The sequence below is a fragment of the Juglans microcarpa x Juglans regia genome, chromosome 4D (genome assembly GCF_004785595.1).
Source record: "Juglans microcarpa x Juglans regia isolate MS1-56 chromosome 4D, Jm3101_v1.0, whole genome shotgun sequence".
NCBI lineage: Eukaryota > Viridiplantae > Streptophyta > Magnoliopsida > Fagales > Juglandaceae > Juglans > Juglans microcarpa x Juglans regia.
The window spans coordinates 25,529,645-25,546,292 of NC_054600.1; the positions used below are offsets into that span (position 1 = coordinate 25,529,645).

The window sequence follows — 16,648 nt, forward strand, 5'->3', positions numbered from 1 at the left end:
ATGAGTAAAAATGTCAAATCTAAAGATAATATGCTGATCCAAAAATCTTAGATGTGATGCCCTAAAAAGTACAAACAGTTTGGAGATTTGGATTTAGGAGGATGGGGTCTTGAGTTGGGCAAGGTAATCCTTTTTTTTTTTTTTTTTATCAGTACGTATGAGTGAACAGAAGCAGGAAGAACATATAATAAAGGAGCATATCATCATCTTTCATGTTTCATCTTTCAGCTATCCAGCCGGTCCCACGAGCAGGCCACCACCACCACCACCTCCCTAAAAGCTCTAACTTTAATGTAATTGCAATGCAATGGAGTTTCTTTTCCCATTTTCTCTAACCCCTCTCTCCCCTCTCTCCCTTTCTTGCTTATAAATAAAGTAATCAAATGTCTCCATTTCCAGTTTTTCCAAACCCCTTAAATGCATATCGCCATGTTTCTGCATTATTTCAGATGAATAAATCTCACGATTTTGAAGGGGAAAAATAGGAAGAACTGCTTGTAGAGAGCATTGAGATTTCAGCTTGTATTGTGTGTGTGTGACAGTGTGTATGGGGTTGTCTCTCTGTCTCTCCTAACAGTAACCCCTAACACGATGGGGTCACTTTCTTTTCTTATCTCTCCCATCTCCATCACTTGAATCCTTTTCGCTTTTGTCTTTCCTTGTCCTGTAATTAGGACTACTTGGGAGTAATTAAGTAATTTACTTAACATCGTTTTCCTTTTTTTATTACTAGTACTATCATATCACTTATATAAATATATATTTTGATCCATCTTTCTCTCCCTCTTTTCTTTTCTTTTCGTTTCTTCTCTCTCTCACTCTCTCTCTCTCTCTCTCTCTCGCAAAATCTAAAATGGTGTCAGCTTCTGCTTAAGGAATGTGAGGATGGTTTCTAGGTGTTAGTTGCTGGAGCCTAACTGACAACAGTAGCATATGAGACCCATTATTAACTGTTAACCGAAGACGAAGAAGAAGAAGAACAGAAGGAAGAAGAAGATAACTTTCTCACTGCGCTCTCTATATATAATATATGGGTTCGGAGCAGAATAGATTCCCTCAGCAGGAACGGGTAATGTCTCTCTCTCGATTTCTTTTTGGACTTGGGTTTCCGTTCGTTCTTTTATTTTTGTTAGTATTGGACCCTCCGGGAGTTTGATTTGGTGTCAGATCTGGGTCGTTCTGAGCACAATTCCACACATTTTCGATTTCGTTTATGCATCCGCAAGTTCTTGCTCAGATCTGGGGTGGTAGCCATTTGAGTAATTAGAAAGGAAAAAAACTCTTAACTCCACTAATTGCTTATGTAATACTTCAATTTGCTAGTATTAGCTAAAGACCAAATGTACCAGTTACCCAAAGACTTTCAGGACCTGGATTACGTTTTGAAAGGCTTTACCTATGCTCATTTTAGTTTATCATACGAATGAATGCATAGGTTTCTCAGACTGGCTTTCAGATCTGACGAAAACTCTTCTTGGTTTTTACCCACGGTTGTACTCTTAAAGAGTCAAGATCAGGTCATCCTGGGTAACTTTGATTTCGTTTTTGTATTTTTACAAAATTTAATTAGTTTCTTTCTCTCAGTTCGATCTCCAAATTATACTCAGAACGTTTCATCTTCGAAAGGATGAATACAGCTGGCTGAATTGTGAAAAACCATGATCCCAGCTCTTCAGTGCGAGCATATTTTAAGTTATTATTAACTATTACAAAGCGTATTTTCACTTTTTTCCATTAAAATTTTAGCATGAAAATATTGCCCATCGATAGCTATGATATTGTTTTACAAGTTCTTTCTTCTTCGTTTGATTGGGTTTTGTTTTTTAAACTGCTGATTGTGGCATCAGTTTCCATTTCGGCTTGATGACTGGGATGAAGTTAGTGAAAATTATTCCTCCATTTCAAATCCATGGTTTTCGAAATATTCCTTACATAGGTTAATACACACTCATGCATGCAACACAAACACATGATTGATTGAAGCCAAGCTTTTTCTGTGAGGATGGCCTGATGAACAAAACGAATGCATATAGTTATGCTGGCTGATTTTTTAGCCAAATAGGAACCATTTATTTAGATGGAAAAAGTATTAATATCTTGTGCAAGCTAAATTCAGGCAGAAACTCACATCAAGACCAAATGCTTTTCCAATACAAATGTTAACGTGATTTTGACACGATGCTTCTGTCTGTTGACAGCGAAAGACATGGGGAGGATGTTTGGGTGCATTATCTTGTTTTGGCACGCAGAAAGGTGGAAAGCGCATTGTACCTGCATCTCGGATTCCTGAGGGGAATGCAGCAGCTACCCAGACAAATGGCCCTCAAGTAGGTGGGTTGACCAATCAAGCTACTGCACTAGCTCCATCTCTTCTTGCTCCGCCTTCATCACCAGCATCCTTTACAAATTCTGCACTCCCTTCAACGGCTCAATCGCCAAGCTGTTTCTTGTCATTATCTGCCAACTCACCTGGAGGTCCTTCATCCACAATGTTTGCCACTGGGCCATATGCTCATGAAACTCAGCTTGTTTCTCCTCCTGTTTTTTCAACCTTTACAACTGAGCCATCTACTGCTCCCCTCACTCCTCCCCCAGAGGCTCACCTTACTACTCCCTCATCCCCTGATGTGCCTTATGCTCAGATCCACATGGATCTGAAAAGCACTGAAAAAACTAAATACATCGCTGCGAACGATCTTCAAGCAACATATTCGCTCTATCCAGGAAGTCCAGCTAGTAGTCTCAGATCACCAATTTCAAGGACCTCAGGTGACTGTTTATCATCTTCTTTTCCTGAGCGGGACTTTGCCTCACAATGGGATCCTTCAATTTCTCCCCAAAATGGAAAATATTCAAGGAATGGTTCCAACAGGCAATTTGGGCATGAAACAAATGGTGTCTCCATGGCATCTCAAGATTCTAATTTCTTCTGCCCTGCTACTTTTGCCCAATTCTATCTGGATCATAATCCACCGTTTCCTCATACTGGTGGGAGATTAAGTGTGTCCAAGGAGTCGGATGTTTACTCCTCTAGTGGAAATGGACATCAGAACCGGCACAATAAAAGTCCCAAGCAAGATGTGGAAGAATTAGAAGCGTACAGAGCATCCTTTGGGTTCAGTGCAGATGAAATTATCACTACCCCTCAGTATGTGGAGATTTCTGATGTAATGGAGGACTCATTTACCATGACTCCTTTTACCTCTAATAATCCACCCATGGAAGAAGATATAGAACCTGCATCAGTAATTGAAGGACTGAAGGCTCAGAAAACGCAGACAAACTTGCTTAGTCCAAAAGGCCTTAAGTCAGGATCAAATACTGTTAATGACAGTGGATGCCGTGATGTGCCCGCTTACTGCAATGGTCATGGAGGTGAAGTTTCTGTGCTTAATTCAAACTTCACTATTGCTCCAGTGGTTGTCAAGAAATCATGGGAAGGAAAAAAAATTCTTATAGAACAACCAACTTTAATCAGAAATAATAATAATAATAATAATCTGTCCTAAGCTTTCACTCCTATGATTTCTTAGCAGTCAAGTAGAACATAACTGTTTTAAAATGTCAAGTACCTGTTTTATGCTGTTATTATGTTTACCTGAATTTATTTCTCATGCCTGAATCCCCCCTCCCCCCCCTACTCCCAAAAAAACAAAACATTTATCATGCGTTAGGCTTCATGCAAGAACTTTAAGCATTTTTTTTTTGGTACCTTCTCTGCAAATGATACAAACTTTTAATACTCCATCAAACCCACAGTCTTTGTCATGCTGGAGCTTATACCTATTACCTCATTCCATGAGCTTAACTTTTGGGACAAGTGGTGATTAAAATGACCACTTATCCCAAAAGGTTAAGCTTATGGGAAGAGGTAGATTTTATTATTTATATTATATCTTAATAATACCTTGCGTAGAAACTCGAGTATCTATGTTCTGTAACTGTTCGATTGTATCTGTGCATGTAGATCATTTTTCTCGTTAGGTGTCTTTGGCTCATTAGGGTGCATCTGAGCCCTATCTTTTTGTAAGATCTCTTCCTCTGTCTCCTGTCATACTGGCAATAATGTTACTTTCATATATGACAGATAACATATCGTGGAGAAAATCTGGGAATGTCTCTGGATCCAGCACGCCTGGTAATGATACTCTGACTGATGAAGAGGACATTTTTTCAAAGATGGAGTTATCCAAAAGCAATAGGAAGTACCATCTGGGTTTGTCTTGCTCTGATGCAGAAGTTGACTATAGGAGAGGAAGAAGCTTAAGAGAAGGCAGAGGAGATTTTGCATGGCGTGACTAAGAATTAGTGCAAAAGTAGATTGTCAGTTGGTTTCCCATGTGAATTAGTTTGCAGGTTTCTTTCGTCAAACACTATTGTTTCCCATGTGAATTAGATTTGTCAGTTGCTTCCCAGGTGATTGATCTTTTTCTGGTTGATGAATGTATATCTACGTTCCTATTTCCTGCTAAGGTACATAGGTGATGCATCTAATTATATGTATTGGGCGAATACTACTGCTTTATACTATGGAACAACTATTGCAACATCTGTTTTGATGTTTTCTGAAGCATTTTCTGTTCCATCTCCTGGGGATGCTACCTCGGTTCGTCTGTTTTTATTCAAATGGAGATGGGAAGCTTGAATGTGTATATCTGGTGGTTGCTTACCCTTGAGTGTCTTTTATACATCATGGTCATGTCATCACCATGATGCAATGTTTGGATTCAATTGCTCCACCTAAATTCACGTGAGCTATCAATTTGTCGGCATTTTTCATCTGATCCTAAACTTTTGCCATTTACATGTAGTGGTCGGTAGGGGGCTGCTGTTAAGATGTGAGAACGGTGCCTTTTTGGTGCCAAATCTGTGTTTATTTGGAGGACAAGTGATAAACGATGTCGTCTTGACCATCCACCACCTCTCTCTCTCTCTCTCTCTCTCTCTCTCTCTCTCTCTCTCTCTCTCTCTCTCTCTCATCACAGCTACTGGACACCACCCGGCCAGAAAGAGCCAACTACTTCTAACTGCCATAATGTTGTGCAATGCAAGTTTAGTCAGTGTGCACACGACAAAAGTGGTGATAATAGACCACAAAAGCATATTACACGATCCTAGTGAAGACGATAAACACGAATGAGTAATTCTACTCTTAAGCCCTTTTTGTCTCCAACACCACACACCCTGTGATGTGGACTTTCTTTCTTTTTTTTTTTTTCAAAACGTTCGTTTCACTTCTCCCAAAAACTCAAAATTTAGAATCATCACCTCCCCTCTGTGTTTTACCTGGACGCCCTCCACATCCAAAATCCCAAATCATTCAGGTGATCCATTCAACCCCGACTCCGAGATTCTCTTTCGCACTATACAGATTTATATTTTAGGTTTTTTTCAAATACAAAATTGCAACTTTTTATAGAAAGATTTGATTTTTTTTCTCTGGAAGGTGGAAGCTAGAAGTGGATTAAAATGAAATGTTGATGCTTGAAATGTTTTTGCGAAAGTTTCCCGGAAAGCTTGGGGTTTTGGAGATGGGTTTTCGTTTCTTGATTTCTAACTGGGTCTTGGGTGAGGACCTTTTGAGCTGACAGCGTCTATCGGTAATGTAGTTCTTGAGAAGAAATTGTTCTTGGTCTTCTTTCAATAGCTCGTGTAAGTGCTTTTGAGCCATCATTCAAAGTCTCTAACAACACTGGTTTTGCCAAAAGAATAAACTATATTATAAAGTTGATCCCAGGAGAGAGCTTGAAACTTTCGAGTGGGTATATATGAATTTCAAAAGCGTGGAAGATTGAAGAGGCTTTAATTGAAGTGGAAGTTCCAAAGAGAAGGGCGAAGGTGGATTTGGGCACGAATATACTGCAGAGAAAAGAGAGAGAACCTTGGAGTAAATGGGTCACCTGGATGATGAGGGCGCCTAGGTAGGAGGTGGGTAAAACGCAGAGGCCAGGGGAGGAGAAAAATAATAAAAAGAAGTCCATGAAAATTTCGGGTGTGGAGGGCGCCTCGATATGGGGTGGGTAAAAATAAAAATAACTCCACATCATCCTGGTGTTTGGTGTTGGAGACACAGAAGGCTTAAGAGTAGAATTACTCAAACACGAATAATTGATCAAAGAGGAGAAAATGTTGGCATCATCATATAGACCTATCATCAACAATATCATGGTCTATCCATTAAATACTACCCAAAACTGCTATAATGTACTGCTGCTACTCAAACTTTACAATCGTTGAAATATGCACAAAGATGGCTAGAACTAATAGCTCGTGCTTCCAATGGACCATTTCACGCTCATTCATAAATAAGTTTTCAAACACCCACATCATAGAAGCAGTGTATCAATGCCTTGAGTAAATCCACTATAACTACAAGTGAACATATATTGCACGTCAGAGAGGAATGCTGGACATCCTTGGTCATGAGTTCATCTCAGCGTGTTGATCGGATGGTTTGTTTGAGTTATTCTGCTCCACTTTGATGCGTGGCTCATCTATTGCCATCATATTAGTTGCCTGAAAATGAATAGTTAATTATTGCCACAAGTTGGGTGTTGACTCAAAGGTCTCTCCCAAATTAAAGACATTACATTGAAGCATGCATGCATCGTTACAATGAATTGTGAGAAAAAATTTGGTAATTACAGCGCAAAAAGATGATAGAGCTGGACATACTGAGTCTGTGCGTCCAGGTTCGATGTGTTCTCTCTTCACTTGACTTGGCAAAGGCTTACTGTATGACAGAGAAAGACAGTTGTTAGCAGCCACGAGACAGAGGAGGAGGAGAAGAAGATGATGAACAAGAAACTGAATACCAGTCGTCATCAGACTCCATGTCAGAATCAGGATCCCATCTTTTATCTCCGTCGTCTTGATCTTCATCCACCTGAATACAAAACACTTCCGGCCATTAACTTACATGCAAACTCTACATATACAGCAGTGAAGCCACCGTACACCAGGGTGGCCATGAACTCAAAGTTTGAAAAGTTTCACTACACGTCATATTCTTGTTAGGGTACAAACAGCCCAATTACTTCCCCCATCTACCTCCCAACGAAAAAATTATGATAAATTTTTGTTTTTGATAAGTAAAAAAATAATAATAATAATTAAACAAGGGCACAACAGTTACCAAAATAAAAACTCAGTACAATGAAGGAAAAGAAAAAAAATAAGAAAACTTCATAGCAATGTAATGATAATAAGAGATGCAAAGACAAACCTCTGGAAGCTCTGTATCAGGTGGTCGCTCTTGAAACTGGACACTTGGGGCATGTTGCAACGTTGATAGATAATCAAGAAGTTTTGCCCTAATCTCTTCCAGTAAGTGACGAGAGTTTTTGTTTTCCATGTTACTTGGAGCTACATGAAGATTATATTCTGGGCCAAAGTACTCATAATATTCATGCTGCGGCATCTTATCATCAAGTTCCATCCCAAGTGCAACACCTGTCTGCTCAACAGATAATATGATATATATATATATATAAGTGGAGAGGAGGTTAACAAAATATAAGCAAATAGTCTTATACAGCAAGCATATGACTTATTAATGTGGGTTGGAGACGTCAATATAAAATTTCTGCCTCTCATTCATTCAAATGTCAAGAATCTACATATTGAACTTCCACCCAAAGAGATCTGGAATGCAGCAGCAGCAAGACCAACTTACGGAACAAAACTGCCTATTCAAGAATGAAGCTTAAGGACAATCAAACCCCAAAAGCATGATTAATGCAACACTCAGAAAATAAAAAATTTGAACAAATTCAAATTTCCATTATATATTCCAATACGCTCCTCAGTGTTAGGATACTTGTAAATATACTGCAAAGTATTTCGTAACATTAGAATTAGACTATCATCTTGTGTACTTGGGTTTTGCCTATCTCTATTTATATAATATCGATTACTTATAAAAAAAAAAAAAAAACATTAGAATTAAACTAGTGTTTCCAAAATTATATGTCAGCCTGCAGCATTTTACGAAGTATCAGTTAAATGTGTTTATCATGCAGCAACCAAAACTAGACATCCAAAATTAAGCTTCTTCTATCAATCAGGTATAAAGGTTCATCTAAAGGACATTTAATAATTGCATCAAAACATAGATTACCTCATAACACCAGCAACGAGCAACATTTCGTATCGTATACCCACCTCCACCCAGCAATAGGAGCGGAACATTGAAAGATCTCATAAATCTGACACAGTCCGCATGGCCCTTAATTGATAGATTGAAACACCCTAATCTGTCACCAGATAGAGAGTCAGCACCACATTGTAGAACCACAGCACCAGGCCGAAAAACTTCCATCATTTTCCCTATTATTGGCCTAAACAAGGACTGGTAGCTCTCATCGTCAATGCCATCGTCAAGGGGTACATTGAGAGAATAATATTTCCCTTTGCCATATCCAATATCACGAATATCACCTGTACCAGGGAAATAGTCTCCAAATTTGTGAAATGAAACCGTCATGACCCTATCAGTTGTGTAAAAAGCCTCCTCCACACCGTCGCCATGGTGGATATCAATGTCCACATATAAAACACGCTGCATTGATATGAGAATGTGGAATTATATTCCAGACTACTTGGCAGAAATCAGTAGATAATATTTTGCATGCTAATAGAAAAATAAGTCATTGTTTGCGTTACAAATACGCAAAGGCCTTTTCAACTAGCTAAAACCTTAGAATCCAAGCAGCCAACTAAAGACAGCAAAACTAATGGTGATCGTGAAATTAAAATGATTGGTTTCAGCAGTCAATGGAAGTCACACAAGCGTTTACATATAAGCAGCATTTTATACCTTGTTCAATGAAACCACTTGTCAGTAATCAATTAGTTCAAGAACCACTTCATCTCAATCATAGCTGAAACAGAAATTTTGTAACTGGAATGACTGATTATGCAAAAGAAACCTCACGATTGATTAGGTCCTAGAACTGATTTCACACTACGACTCCATATCCAAAAGCAACTATAAGAATTGAGAATTTTGGTTTTTTTTAAACATTTGGAAGACATCCTGGAAGAGAGAAGAAAGAAAGAAAAATATTGCAATACAACTACTCAAATATCATTGTGAAGGCATCCTAGGGAATTGATTAACTTGCTAAAAAAAAACTGATCGCTCCACACCATGTAAACACACACTAGTGGACGGTACCTCAAGCATTCAGTCTCCTAATTATTATTATCATTATTATTACTATCGCTATTGTCGTTATTATTATTACAGTGATAATGATGATACTAGCAATGCTATCATTTTTGTTAATGAAACATAGTTAATCAAATGCAACATTGATGATAAATTCCTAGAAAAGGCTCATGATTTGTTGATTTTTTTCTTTTCCAAAAGTGGTAATGAAGGCCAAAGTAGATGGAGAGCAATTTAAAATTCTTGCAAAGCAATGGAAAAACACTGTACCATCATTAGTTGCGTATTAAGTGTGTAGTACACAATATTATATCAATTTACTCAGGCTTGATGACTAGGTTATAACATTCAACCCGGGAAAAAAAAGTTGCTCGCTCATCTCAAAATAGAAAAACAAAAAGGAATAGAAAGTACGACAGGGAAGCTGCAACAGGAAAAGAGCTCTGCAACTCTTCTAAAGTTATAATAACAATTGTGCTTTCAACCATGAATAACAACAATGACATAGATCAACAACAAACACAACTTAGATAAAAACATTTTTATGTGTGCTACATAAAAGCTACACATCTCAAAACATAACATAGAAAGCAACCTTCTTCCAGTTCTGTAGATAGAAACAGAAACAATGATAATAGTGACATGAGTTTTTGCCCCGATTATTTATGATTTCGCATCCAGACATTCGACAATTAATGCCAATGAGTAGCAGCTGAGACGAAATTTATCAAGTTTGTGAATTCAAGCCCCCACAAGGTGCCAAAGTAACTCACCAGTGAAAAAAATAAAGACTTGGTCCCATTTGCATGCACCAAAATAAACAATACTCCGTTAAATAGGAAAGTACACCAACCTCATGTACTTTGAGAAGCTCCAGAATTGCCAAGACGATATCGTTCACATAACAAAATCCAGAAGCCTCACACTTCTTGGCATGATGCAGCCCACCAGACCAGTTTATGGCAATATCAGAACCTCCTTGGTTCAGTTTGACAGCACCAGCAACTGAACCCCCAGCATAAGTTTGACAGAACGAGTAAAGACCATCAAAGACAGGACATTCTTCACCAACATTAAACCTCTTCAGCTGCCTCAGCTGATCTTGCTGAGTTTCTGGGGTGATAGCCCTAAGAAAGCTAACATAATCATCAGCATGAAACTTGCAAAGATCCCTATCTTTGGCAGGAGTGGGTTTCAGGACCTGCATATGCTGAAGCAAACCGTAGTGGGCTAAGAGAGCATGTGTCATTCGAATCCTATGTGGCTTCATTGGGTGACCTTGTCCATAGTAATAATTTCCAACTTCTGGGTCATAAAAATATGAAACTTTTCTCTTCACCCCGTCTGGCCCAGAAGGAAGGGAATTGCCTCCGCTTTCCATGATCTGAGAAGAGGTGAGTGATGAAGTCTAATCAAACGATGTGTATATAATAGAGAAAGTCCAAAGAAATAAACCAGAAAAAAAAAGGGATTCCAACTCTCCACTTAAGAAAACTAGCCGCAATCGGTTCCACTCAGAACCCTTCCTTTGGAATTGAGATGAATAGATGACAGAAAATAGATAAATTAAACAGATTTTAAAAGTAACGAGCAGGTCAGGCATTGAAGGTACGAAGCCAAGACTTAGAGTACATATTCCCCGACTCGCCTGATTATGAGAAACAGAATAAAGGCCTACAATACATCCTCATATGATATAAAGGTTGGCAATTACTCCGTGAAAGCGCATTCATGATTCATCACCTAATTAAGACTGAACTCTACAACCTAATCACTCGGATAGAAGACGAAGAAGAACACAAGTCGGTCTCAATGCACAAATAAAGCGGAAAACATGAGAAGATGTATGCTCAGAGTAAGACTAATTCACACAGAGAAGGAAAGTAGCACAATAATCTATAATCTACAGAGGAAATAAATAAGAAAAAAACCCAAAGTGCGTTAAATTAAACAAAAGGCGGAAGTGTTTATCGGACGCTTGAACGAAAAAGCAATTCTCGAGAAAACGTGCAAAAAAAAAAAAAAAATCAAGAACATTAGAGATTCAAAAACAAAAACAGCTTAAATGTAGTGGAGAATAAAACTCGTATACATACGAGCGCAAGCAGAGAGAGACCCTTAGCGCTGCCGACAAGGAAAGCGAAGACTCGAGAGATGCGTTCGACTTCGACCGCCGAGCCTCCGAGCCTCCTCACTACTTTTCTATTACTGCTGAGACAGAACGGTGGGAGACACTGGAAGTACTTGTTTAATAAGAATACTCTCTTAACAGGACTTTATATTATTTGGACCTTTTTTTTTTTTTTTTAAACAAATGCTTTATTTGGATTTATAAATGAGTTAAGATAATTTTAGATAAGTTGAATAAAATATTATTAAAATATTATTTTAAATATTATTATTTTTTTAAATTTTAAAAAAATTGAATTATTTATTATATTTTATATGAGAATTTAAAAAAATTGTAATGATAAGATAAGATAAGTTAATGCAAATTTCGAATACAAACGAGGGCTTAATTATATCCTATATAATAAATAAAATATCACTTATTATTTTTAAGTTAAATAATTATGATTTTATCACATCAACCTTTATCCTTCCCATAAGTTTTTTTTAGAAATACACTTAGAGCTAATTTAGTTACACAAAATCAAATTATCTCATCTAATTATTACAACTTTTTAAAACTTCTACACAAAATATAATAAATAATTTAATTTTTTTAAATTTCAAAATAAAATAATATTATAATAATATTTTATTCGACTTTTAACAAAACATTTCATTTCATCTTATCTAAACTGTATAACCAAACGAGGTCTTATATTTTACCAAATTTTGAAACCCCAATTTGTTTTGTCACTAATAGTTCAGGCAGTTGAAATGTCTAAGCTCTGGTATTGCTCATTTTGTTTGTTATTCAAATATTTCTTAAAAAACGTAATAATTAAAATATTTCATATTTTGCATTATAATGTAAAATTGAGAGAATCTTTATGTGAAGTGTGAATACAGAAGCACAGTGGGAAAAAAATAAAGAGTAATAATTTACACAAATCTCATGCAGTCTTTTTATAAAAAAATAAACTCTATCTTTAAAAATGCACTATCTTTTATTGTGAGGCCTACTTTTTTTACAAATGACTCATGGATTTATAGACTTGTATATAACATTACTTAAAAATAAATATTCAAGAAAAAAAACCAAAAAAATTTACAAATCAAAGATTTAGGGAAAAACATTATGGGACCTAAAGGTGTCAAACAAAAATTTAGAGAGAGAGAGAGATGTCTCGACTCTCGAGTCTTCTCCGCCGTTGATCTAGCCAAGAAATTGAGAAGACCAATTACAATAACACAAAAAGCTACACTGATTCCTTTTCTGATAATTACATAATATCACTAATATTGGAACAACATCAAATAGCTCTAGCCAAGAGTCTGATAGCATATGATCCAGTTCTCTAAATGCAAAACTTGGGTTAAAATCCCCCACCCTCTTTGTATATAAAAAAAAAAAAAAAAAAGCTCCGAACTTATAATAATAAATAGTATTAATAGAACTTGATGAATTAGGTTATCACTTTGGACTGTTTGAATCCCCGAAGTCCAAAGGCAATGAATTAGGTTATCATAGGTTCCCTCCATACCCATCTGAATGTTTTTTTTTTTTTTTTTATGGGAAGTAAATCTGACAAATGCTAAAAATGTGTTTGCCTCTTATTACCCAGCTCAAAAGGGGGCAGTTTCACACAATAATTTCATCATTATAGTATCTAAAGCTAACTATATTTCGAAAATTTGGTAAAGGTTTGATAATGTTACATATTCTAGACCAAAAATGACTGCACTAACGCACTCGGGGTTGTCTGTTACAATTTGAGCTGGCAAACGTTTGTCTGTCTGTTCCTTCATCACGTCAAGATGCTGCAAAAAGACTAGGCACAGCTGTCTATGATTACATTATTTTGTTACCGAGACCTTATTCACAGCATCTCATACTCTGTAAGGAAGCAAAAGATGGAACCCAGGAGCTTTTTCACAACAATTCTTTCAAACAAGGAATCTGATCTAGTGCTCATCATAATCATCATCTTGTCTTTTGCTTCAGGTCACAAGATGCCATTAAGGAAAGAAGACCATGGGATGCCAGGTTTTGGTGATCAGAATAAATAGAAGATACCCTGATCGATGATGTCCTACAAAATGGGCAAGCACTTCCTCATAAACATAAGCATACTGCTTCATGGGGTTATGATTATGATATAAAGAGAACTATAGGATTTGGGAGCTTAAAGCTAGTTATTGGAGATATAGAAATGCATTTTACAGAGAACTAAAAGTCATACCTTCGATGTTCAGTATATATTCCCTACAAGACAGCAAGACAGAAAGAAAGTGTGATCTAGGAAGCTCATGCTGTAGGCCGGGAAATTGTAGATAAAACACGTCCCATGGGAATAACTCCAGGAAAGCCTTCATGCGATTCATCCTCACTGGTAATTTCGTTAACAGCCTGAGACCCAGGAATCCCAACACATGAATATAAAGAATTATCATCTGCTTTCAACTGATCATAAGCAAGGCCTTCAATGCTGGCAGCTTCATATTGTGATATAAGATCTTTGATGCATGATATGTCCTGAGCAAACATCGTCATAAAAGGTAAATTCTAATTTCCATTGCAAAAAAGAATAATTATTTTTTACTTTCAACAGCAAAGTATCTACTTAATATCTATAGGTTGTTTCTTGATCGAGGATAGGTGATTGAATGTCAGATATTTCCACTTCACCTTCCTTGGAACAAAAGCCGCCTGCAAGTGGCCCAACAATCCAAGCCAATAGGCATTTGACTTAATTTCAGCTTCATATCTTAGAAGGATCAGTTTTGCCTGTAGATACAAAAGGAATTTAAGCAAAAATAGTATACTTTGCTATTCCCAGGACATTCTCTAGGACATATGATGTTGCCCAGATGACTAACACAAGAGGGGGGTGAATTGGGTTTGCTTTAAAAAATTAACAATTATAAATCAAATACACAATATAAAATGTGAACAGAATACTAAGCAACAATAAATATAAAGAGCAAGGTTAAGAGAAATGTAAACTCAGTATTTTAACGAGATTCAGTCTCACTGCCTACGTCATCGTCTTAAGCTACCCATTGAGGATTTACAAATTTACTATTCAACCTTCTTCAAGTAAAGATAACAACCTATTACACCTTTGAGTAGTACTGCTTCAAAGAATTCATGTAAAGCACCTTCTACACTTACAATCACCTTACGAGTGGTGATTCATTTATTCCCTGTATAGAACTCCTACTACACTCACAAGGGTTACACACATCTTTTTACTATTTATACAAGAGCTGATAGTAGGTAGGTTATTAGAGTACACTCTTCAATGAATGAAATGAAAACAATACAACGCAAACTATAGCTCTCTCAAAATGAACAAGTGTTAAGGCATATGAGTCTTCATTCTCAAATTTAAAAAGATTCAAATGACAAAAAGGAAAATCATTCATTTTTCAAAAATTTCAAACAGAAGTTTCTCCTTTTGTAATTGTCAAAGACAATATCATTCATTTTTCAAAATTTTGAAACAAAAATTTTACCTTTTGCATATGTCAAAAAGAGCATAAATCACTTTACAAAATTTTCAAAACCAAAAGCTTCTACTTTTTGCATATGTCAAAAAGAGTATGAATCATTTTTCAAACTTTCAAACATATTATACACATGTGAAAAATGACAATCAATAATCTTTCAAATTTCCAAATTTCAAACTTTTAAACCTATCATGCACATGTGAAAAATAAAAATTAATGTTTCATGATAAAAGATTCTTGGAGCCTTAAACCTTTTTCGAATTTTGAAAGAGATGTACAAAAATATTCTAAGTGCTTCACTTGTAACCTTGTTCCCTTGTTTGCTCATGCTTGATTTGTTGATGTCCTTGACTCCATTTTGTGAACAACTTGAAACTCCTTTACACTTGAATTCCTTTGTTATCATCAAAATCCATAAATAAATATAGAGTTATATGATGCGTGAAACCTTGGGTTCAACACATGATCATAGCAGTTTTGGGTTTTTTTTTTCTTTTGTGGCGGGGGTGGGGGGGGGGGGGGGGGGGGGGGGGGGGGGGGGGGGGGGGGGGGGGGGGGGGGGGGGGGGGGACTAATGTAGGAAGTTAGGAACCACCAAGCCAACCTTGGGAAGGGGAATATATTTTAAAACTTGAAAAGGTTCATTATAGCTGGAAATAATCATGTTTCTTCAATTGGAGTTTGTTACCTAAATAAAGCAATCAAATTAAGTAATATGAAGATTTCCAATAGCAACTAACCCTATCCAACTTCCTTTGGGTAACCTTGTTGTTGTGCAAACCTTTGAGAACACTCTTGCATGCATCAACTTTATGTACATGGATATTTAGTGCAGCCAAACTAATAAATCGGTTGAAATGACAAGAAACCATTTTGTGTAACTCTATTGAAATTGAATTCACACCTTGCCTGGAGTTGATGTTACTGATATTACATACCACCCCAATTTTAGTCTATCAAACAGATTCAACTCAAATGACACATTATATGTCAGTCCAAAGGAATCCCAGATGTTTGTAAAAAACCTGTATAAAGCACATGGCTTCAAACTTCCAGTAATTATAACTAGAAAAATCCTGACAATCAGTAAAGGGCTGGAACATCTTCAATCATCACAGAAATCTAAATTGGATGTTATTATGGTAAATAGACAGAAATTTTAATGGCAATGTATGCTTCTGCAGGAAGAACTACCTTGAATTGGTGATCTCAGTCAGCAGCCCCATAGTGATGCCAAAGAAAAGCAATTGACCACGAAGTTTTCTTTGCAGATTGTTCTGGACATCCTTCTCCTCCATGTGCATTTCTTCCAATTTTGATTGTGCCACTAAATAAAGCATTATTTGACCAAATCAAGTGAGCCCCATGTCAAACTTATGCTCATCAAAATCAGGTATTATCTTATCTTGCCCTATCTTTACATGTAAGCTTTTTAGGTCTGGATAAACCATACAGTCCATACCTATTTTGTGGTACATTATTTGGTAAAATAGGATAATGCAATCCATCTTTCAGCTTTCGTGGATACAACTTTGGGTGAAGCGGAAGTTCAGAACTTAAGATACATCTAAATCTTGTTTCTCAAGAACATCTTACCAGGCCTTACTTGCTGCATGTGGCTCATCTGAACCAAAAATTGCTTGTGGAAAATGACCGTGCTTCACCGAAAAATAAAAGGAGTAAAAGAAGTTAGACAAAGTCTAGAGAGCACCACCACCAAGGGTGGTGGCTCAATGATCCTTGGGTTACTCCCAAGTGGTTTGGCATGTGCTAGGTCTAGGTTTTGAATCCAACTATGGACTCACCTTAGATGATTAGTATTAGCTGCCTAACAATTTATTGAATTCTCTAGTG

General features: G+C 36.8%; 2 protein-coding genes and 1 long non-coding RNA gene across 5 annotated transcripts; 1 reads left to right on the forward strand and 2 right to left on the reverse strand.

Annotated features, from left to right (window-relative positions):
* Positions 1-391: 391 nt before the first annotated feature.
* On the forward strand, positions 392-4,549 carry LOC121259923 (uncharacterized protein At1g76660). The gene is made up of 3 exons (XM_041161734.1): positions 392-1,069; positions 2,199-3,375; positions 4,088-4,549. Exons 1-3 carry the CDS (start codon positions 1,031-1,033, stop codon positions 4,300-4,302), a joined length of 1,431 nt encoding a protein of 476 aa, XP_041017668.1. The 5' UTR covers positions 392-1,030; the 3' UTR covers positions 4,303-4,549.
* Positions 4,550-6,154: 1,605 nt separating this feature from the next.
* On the reverse strand, positions 6,155-11,429 carry LOC121259924 (histone deacetylase 19-like). 3 transcript variants are annotated; one of them, XM_041161736.1, is made up of 7 exons: positions 11,269-11,429; positions 10,026-10,556; positions 8,120-8,560; positions 7,226-7,456; positions 6,816-6,886; positions 6,676-6,733; positions 6,155-6,516 (listed from the first exon to the last, which is right to left on the reverse strand). In XM_041161736.1, the coding sequence occupies exons 2-7, from the start codon at positions 10,551-10,553 to the stop codon at positions 6,421-6,423; spliced, it is 1,425 nt and encodes a 474-aa protein (XP_041017670.1). In that variant the 5' UTR covers positions 10,554-10,556; positions 11,269-11,429; the 3' UTR covers positions 6,155-6,420. The 3 variants fall into 3 exon arrangements, with proteins under 3 accessions (XP_041017670.1, XP_041017672.1, XP_041017671.1); XM_041161738.1 differs by lacking the exon at positions 7,226-7,456; XM_041161737.1 differs by lacking the exons at positions 6,155-6,516; positions 6,676-6,733; positions 6,816-6,886 and adding an exon at positions 6,893-7,064 and having other exon boundaries at positions 7,101-7,456.
* A 1,589-nt stretch (positions 11,430-13,018) lies between these two features.
* LOC121259925 lies at positions 13,019-16,120 on the reverse strand. Its single transcript, XR_005939653.1, has 4 exons — positions 15,989-16,120; positions 13,971-14,069; positions 13,525-13,817; positions 13,019-13,102 (listed from the first exon to the last, which is right to left on the reverse strand). It is a non-coding gene; the product is annotated as an uncharacterized LOC121259925 (long non-coding RNA).
* Between the last annotated feature and the right edge of the window lie 528 nt (positions 16,121-16,648).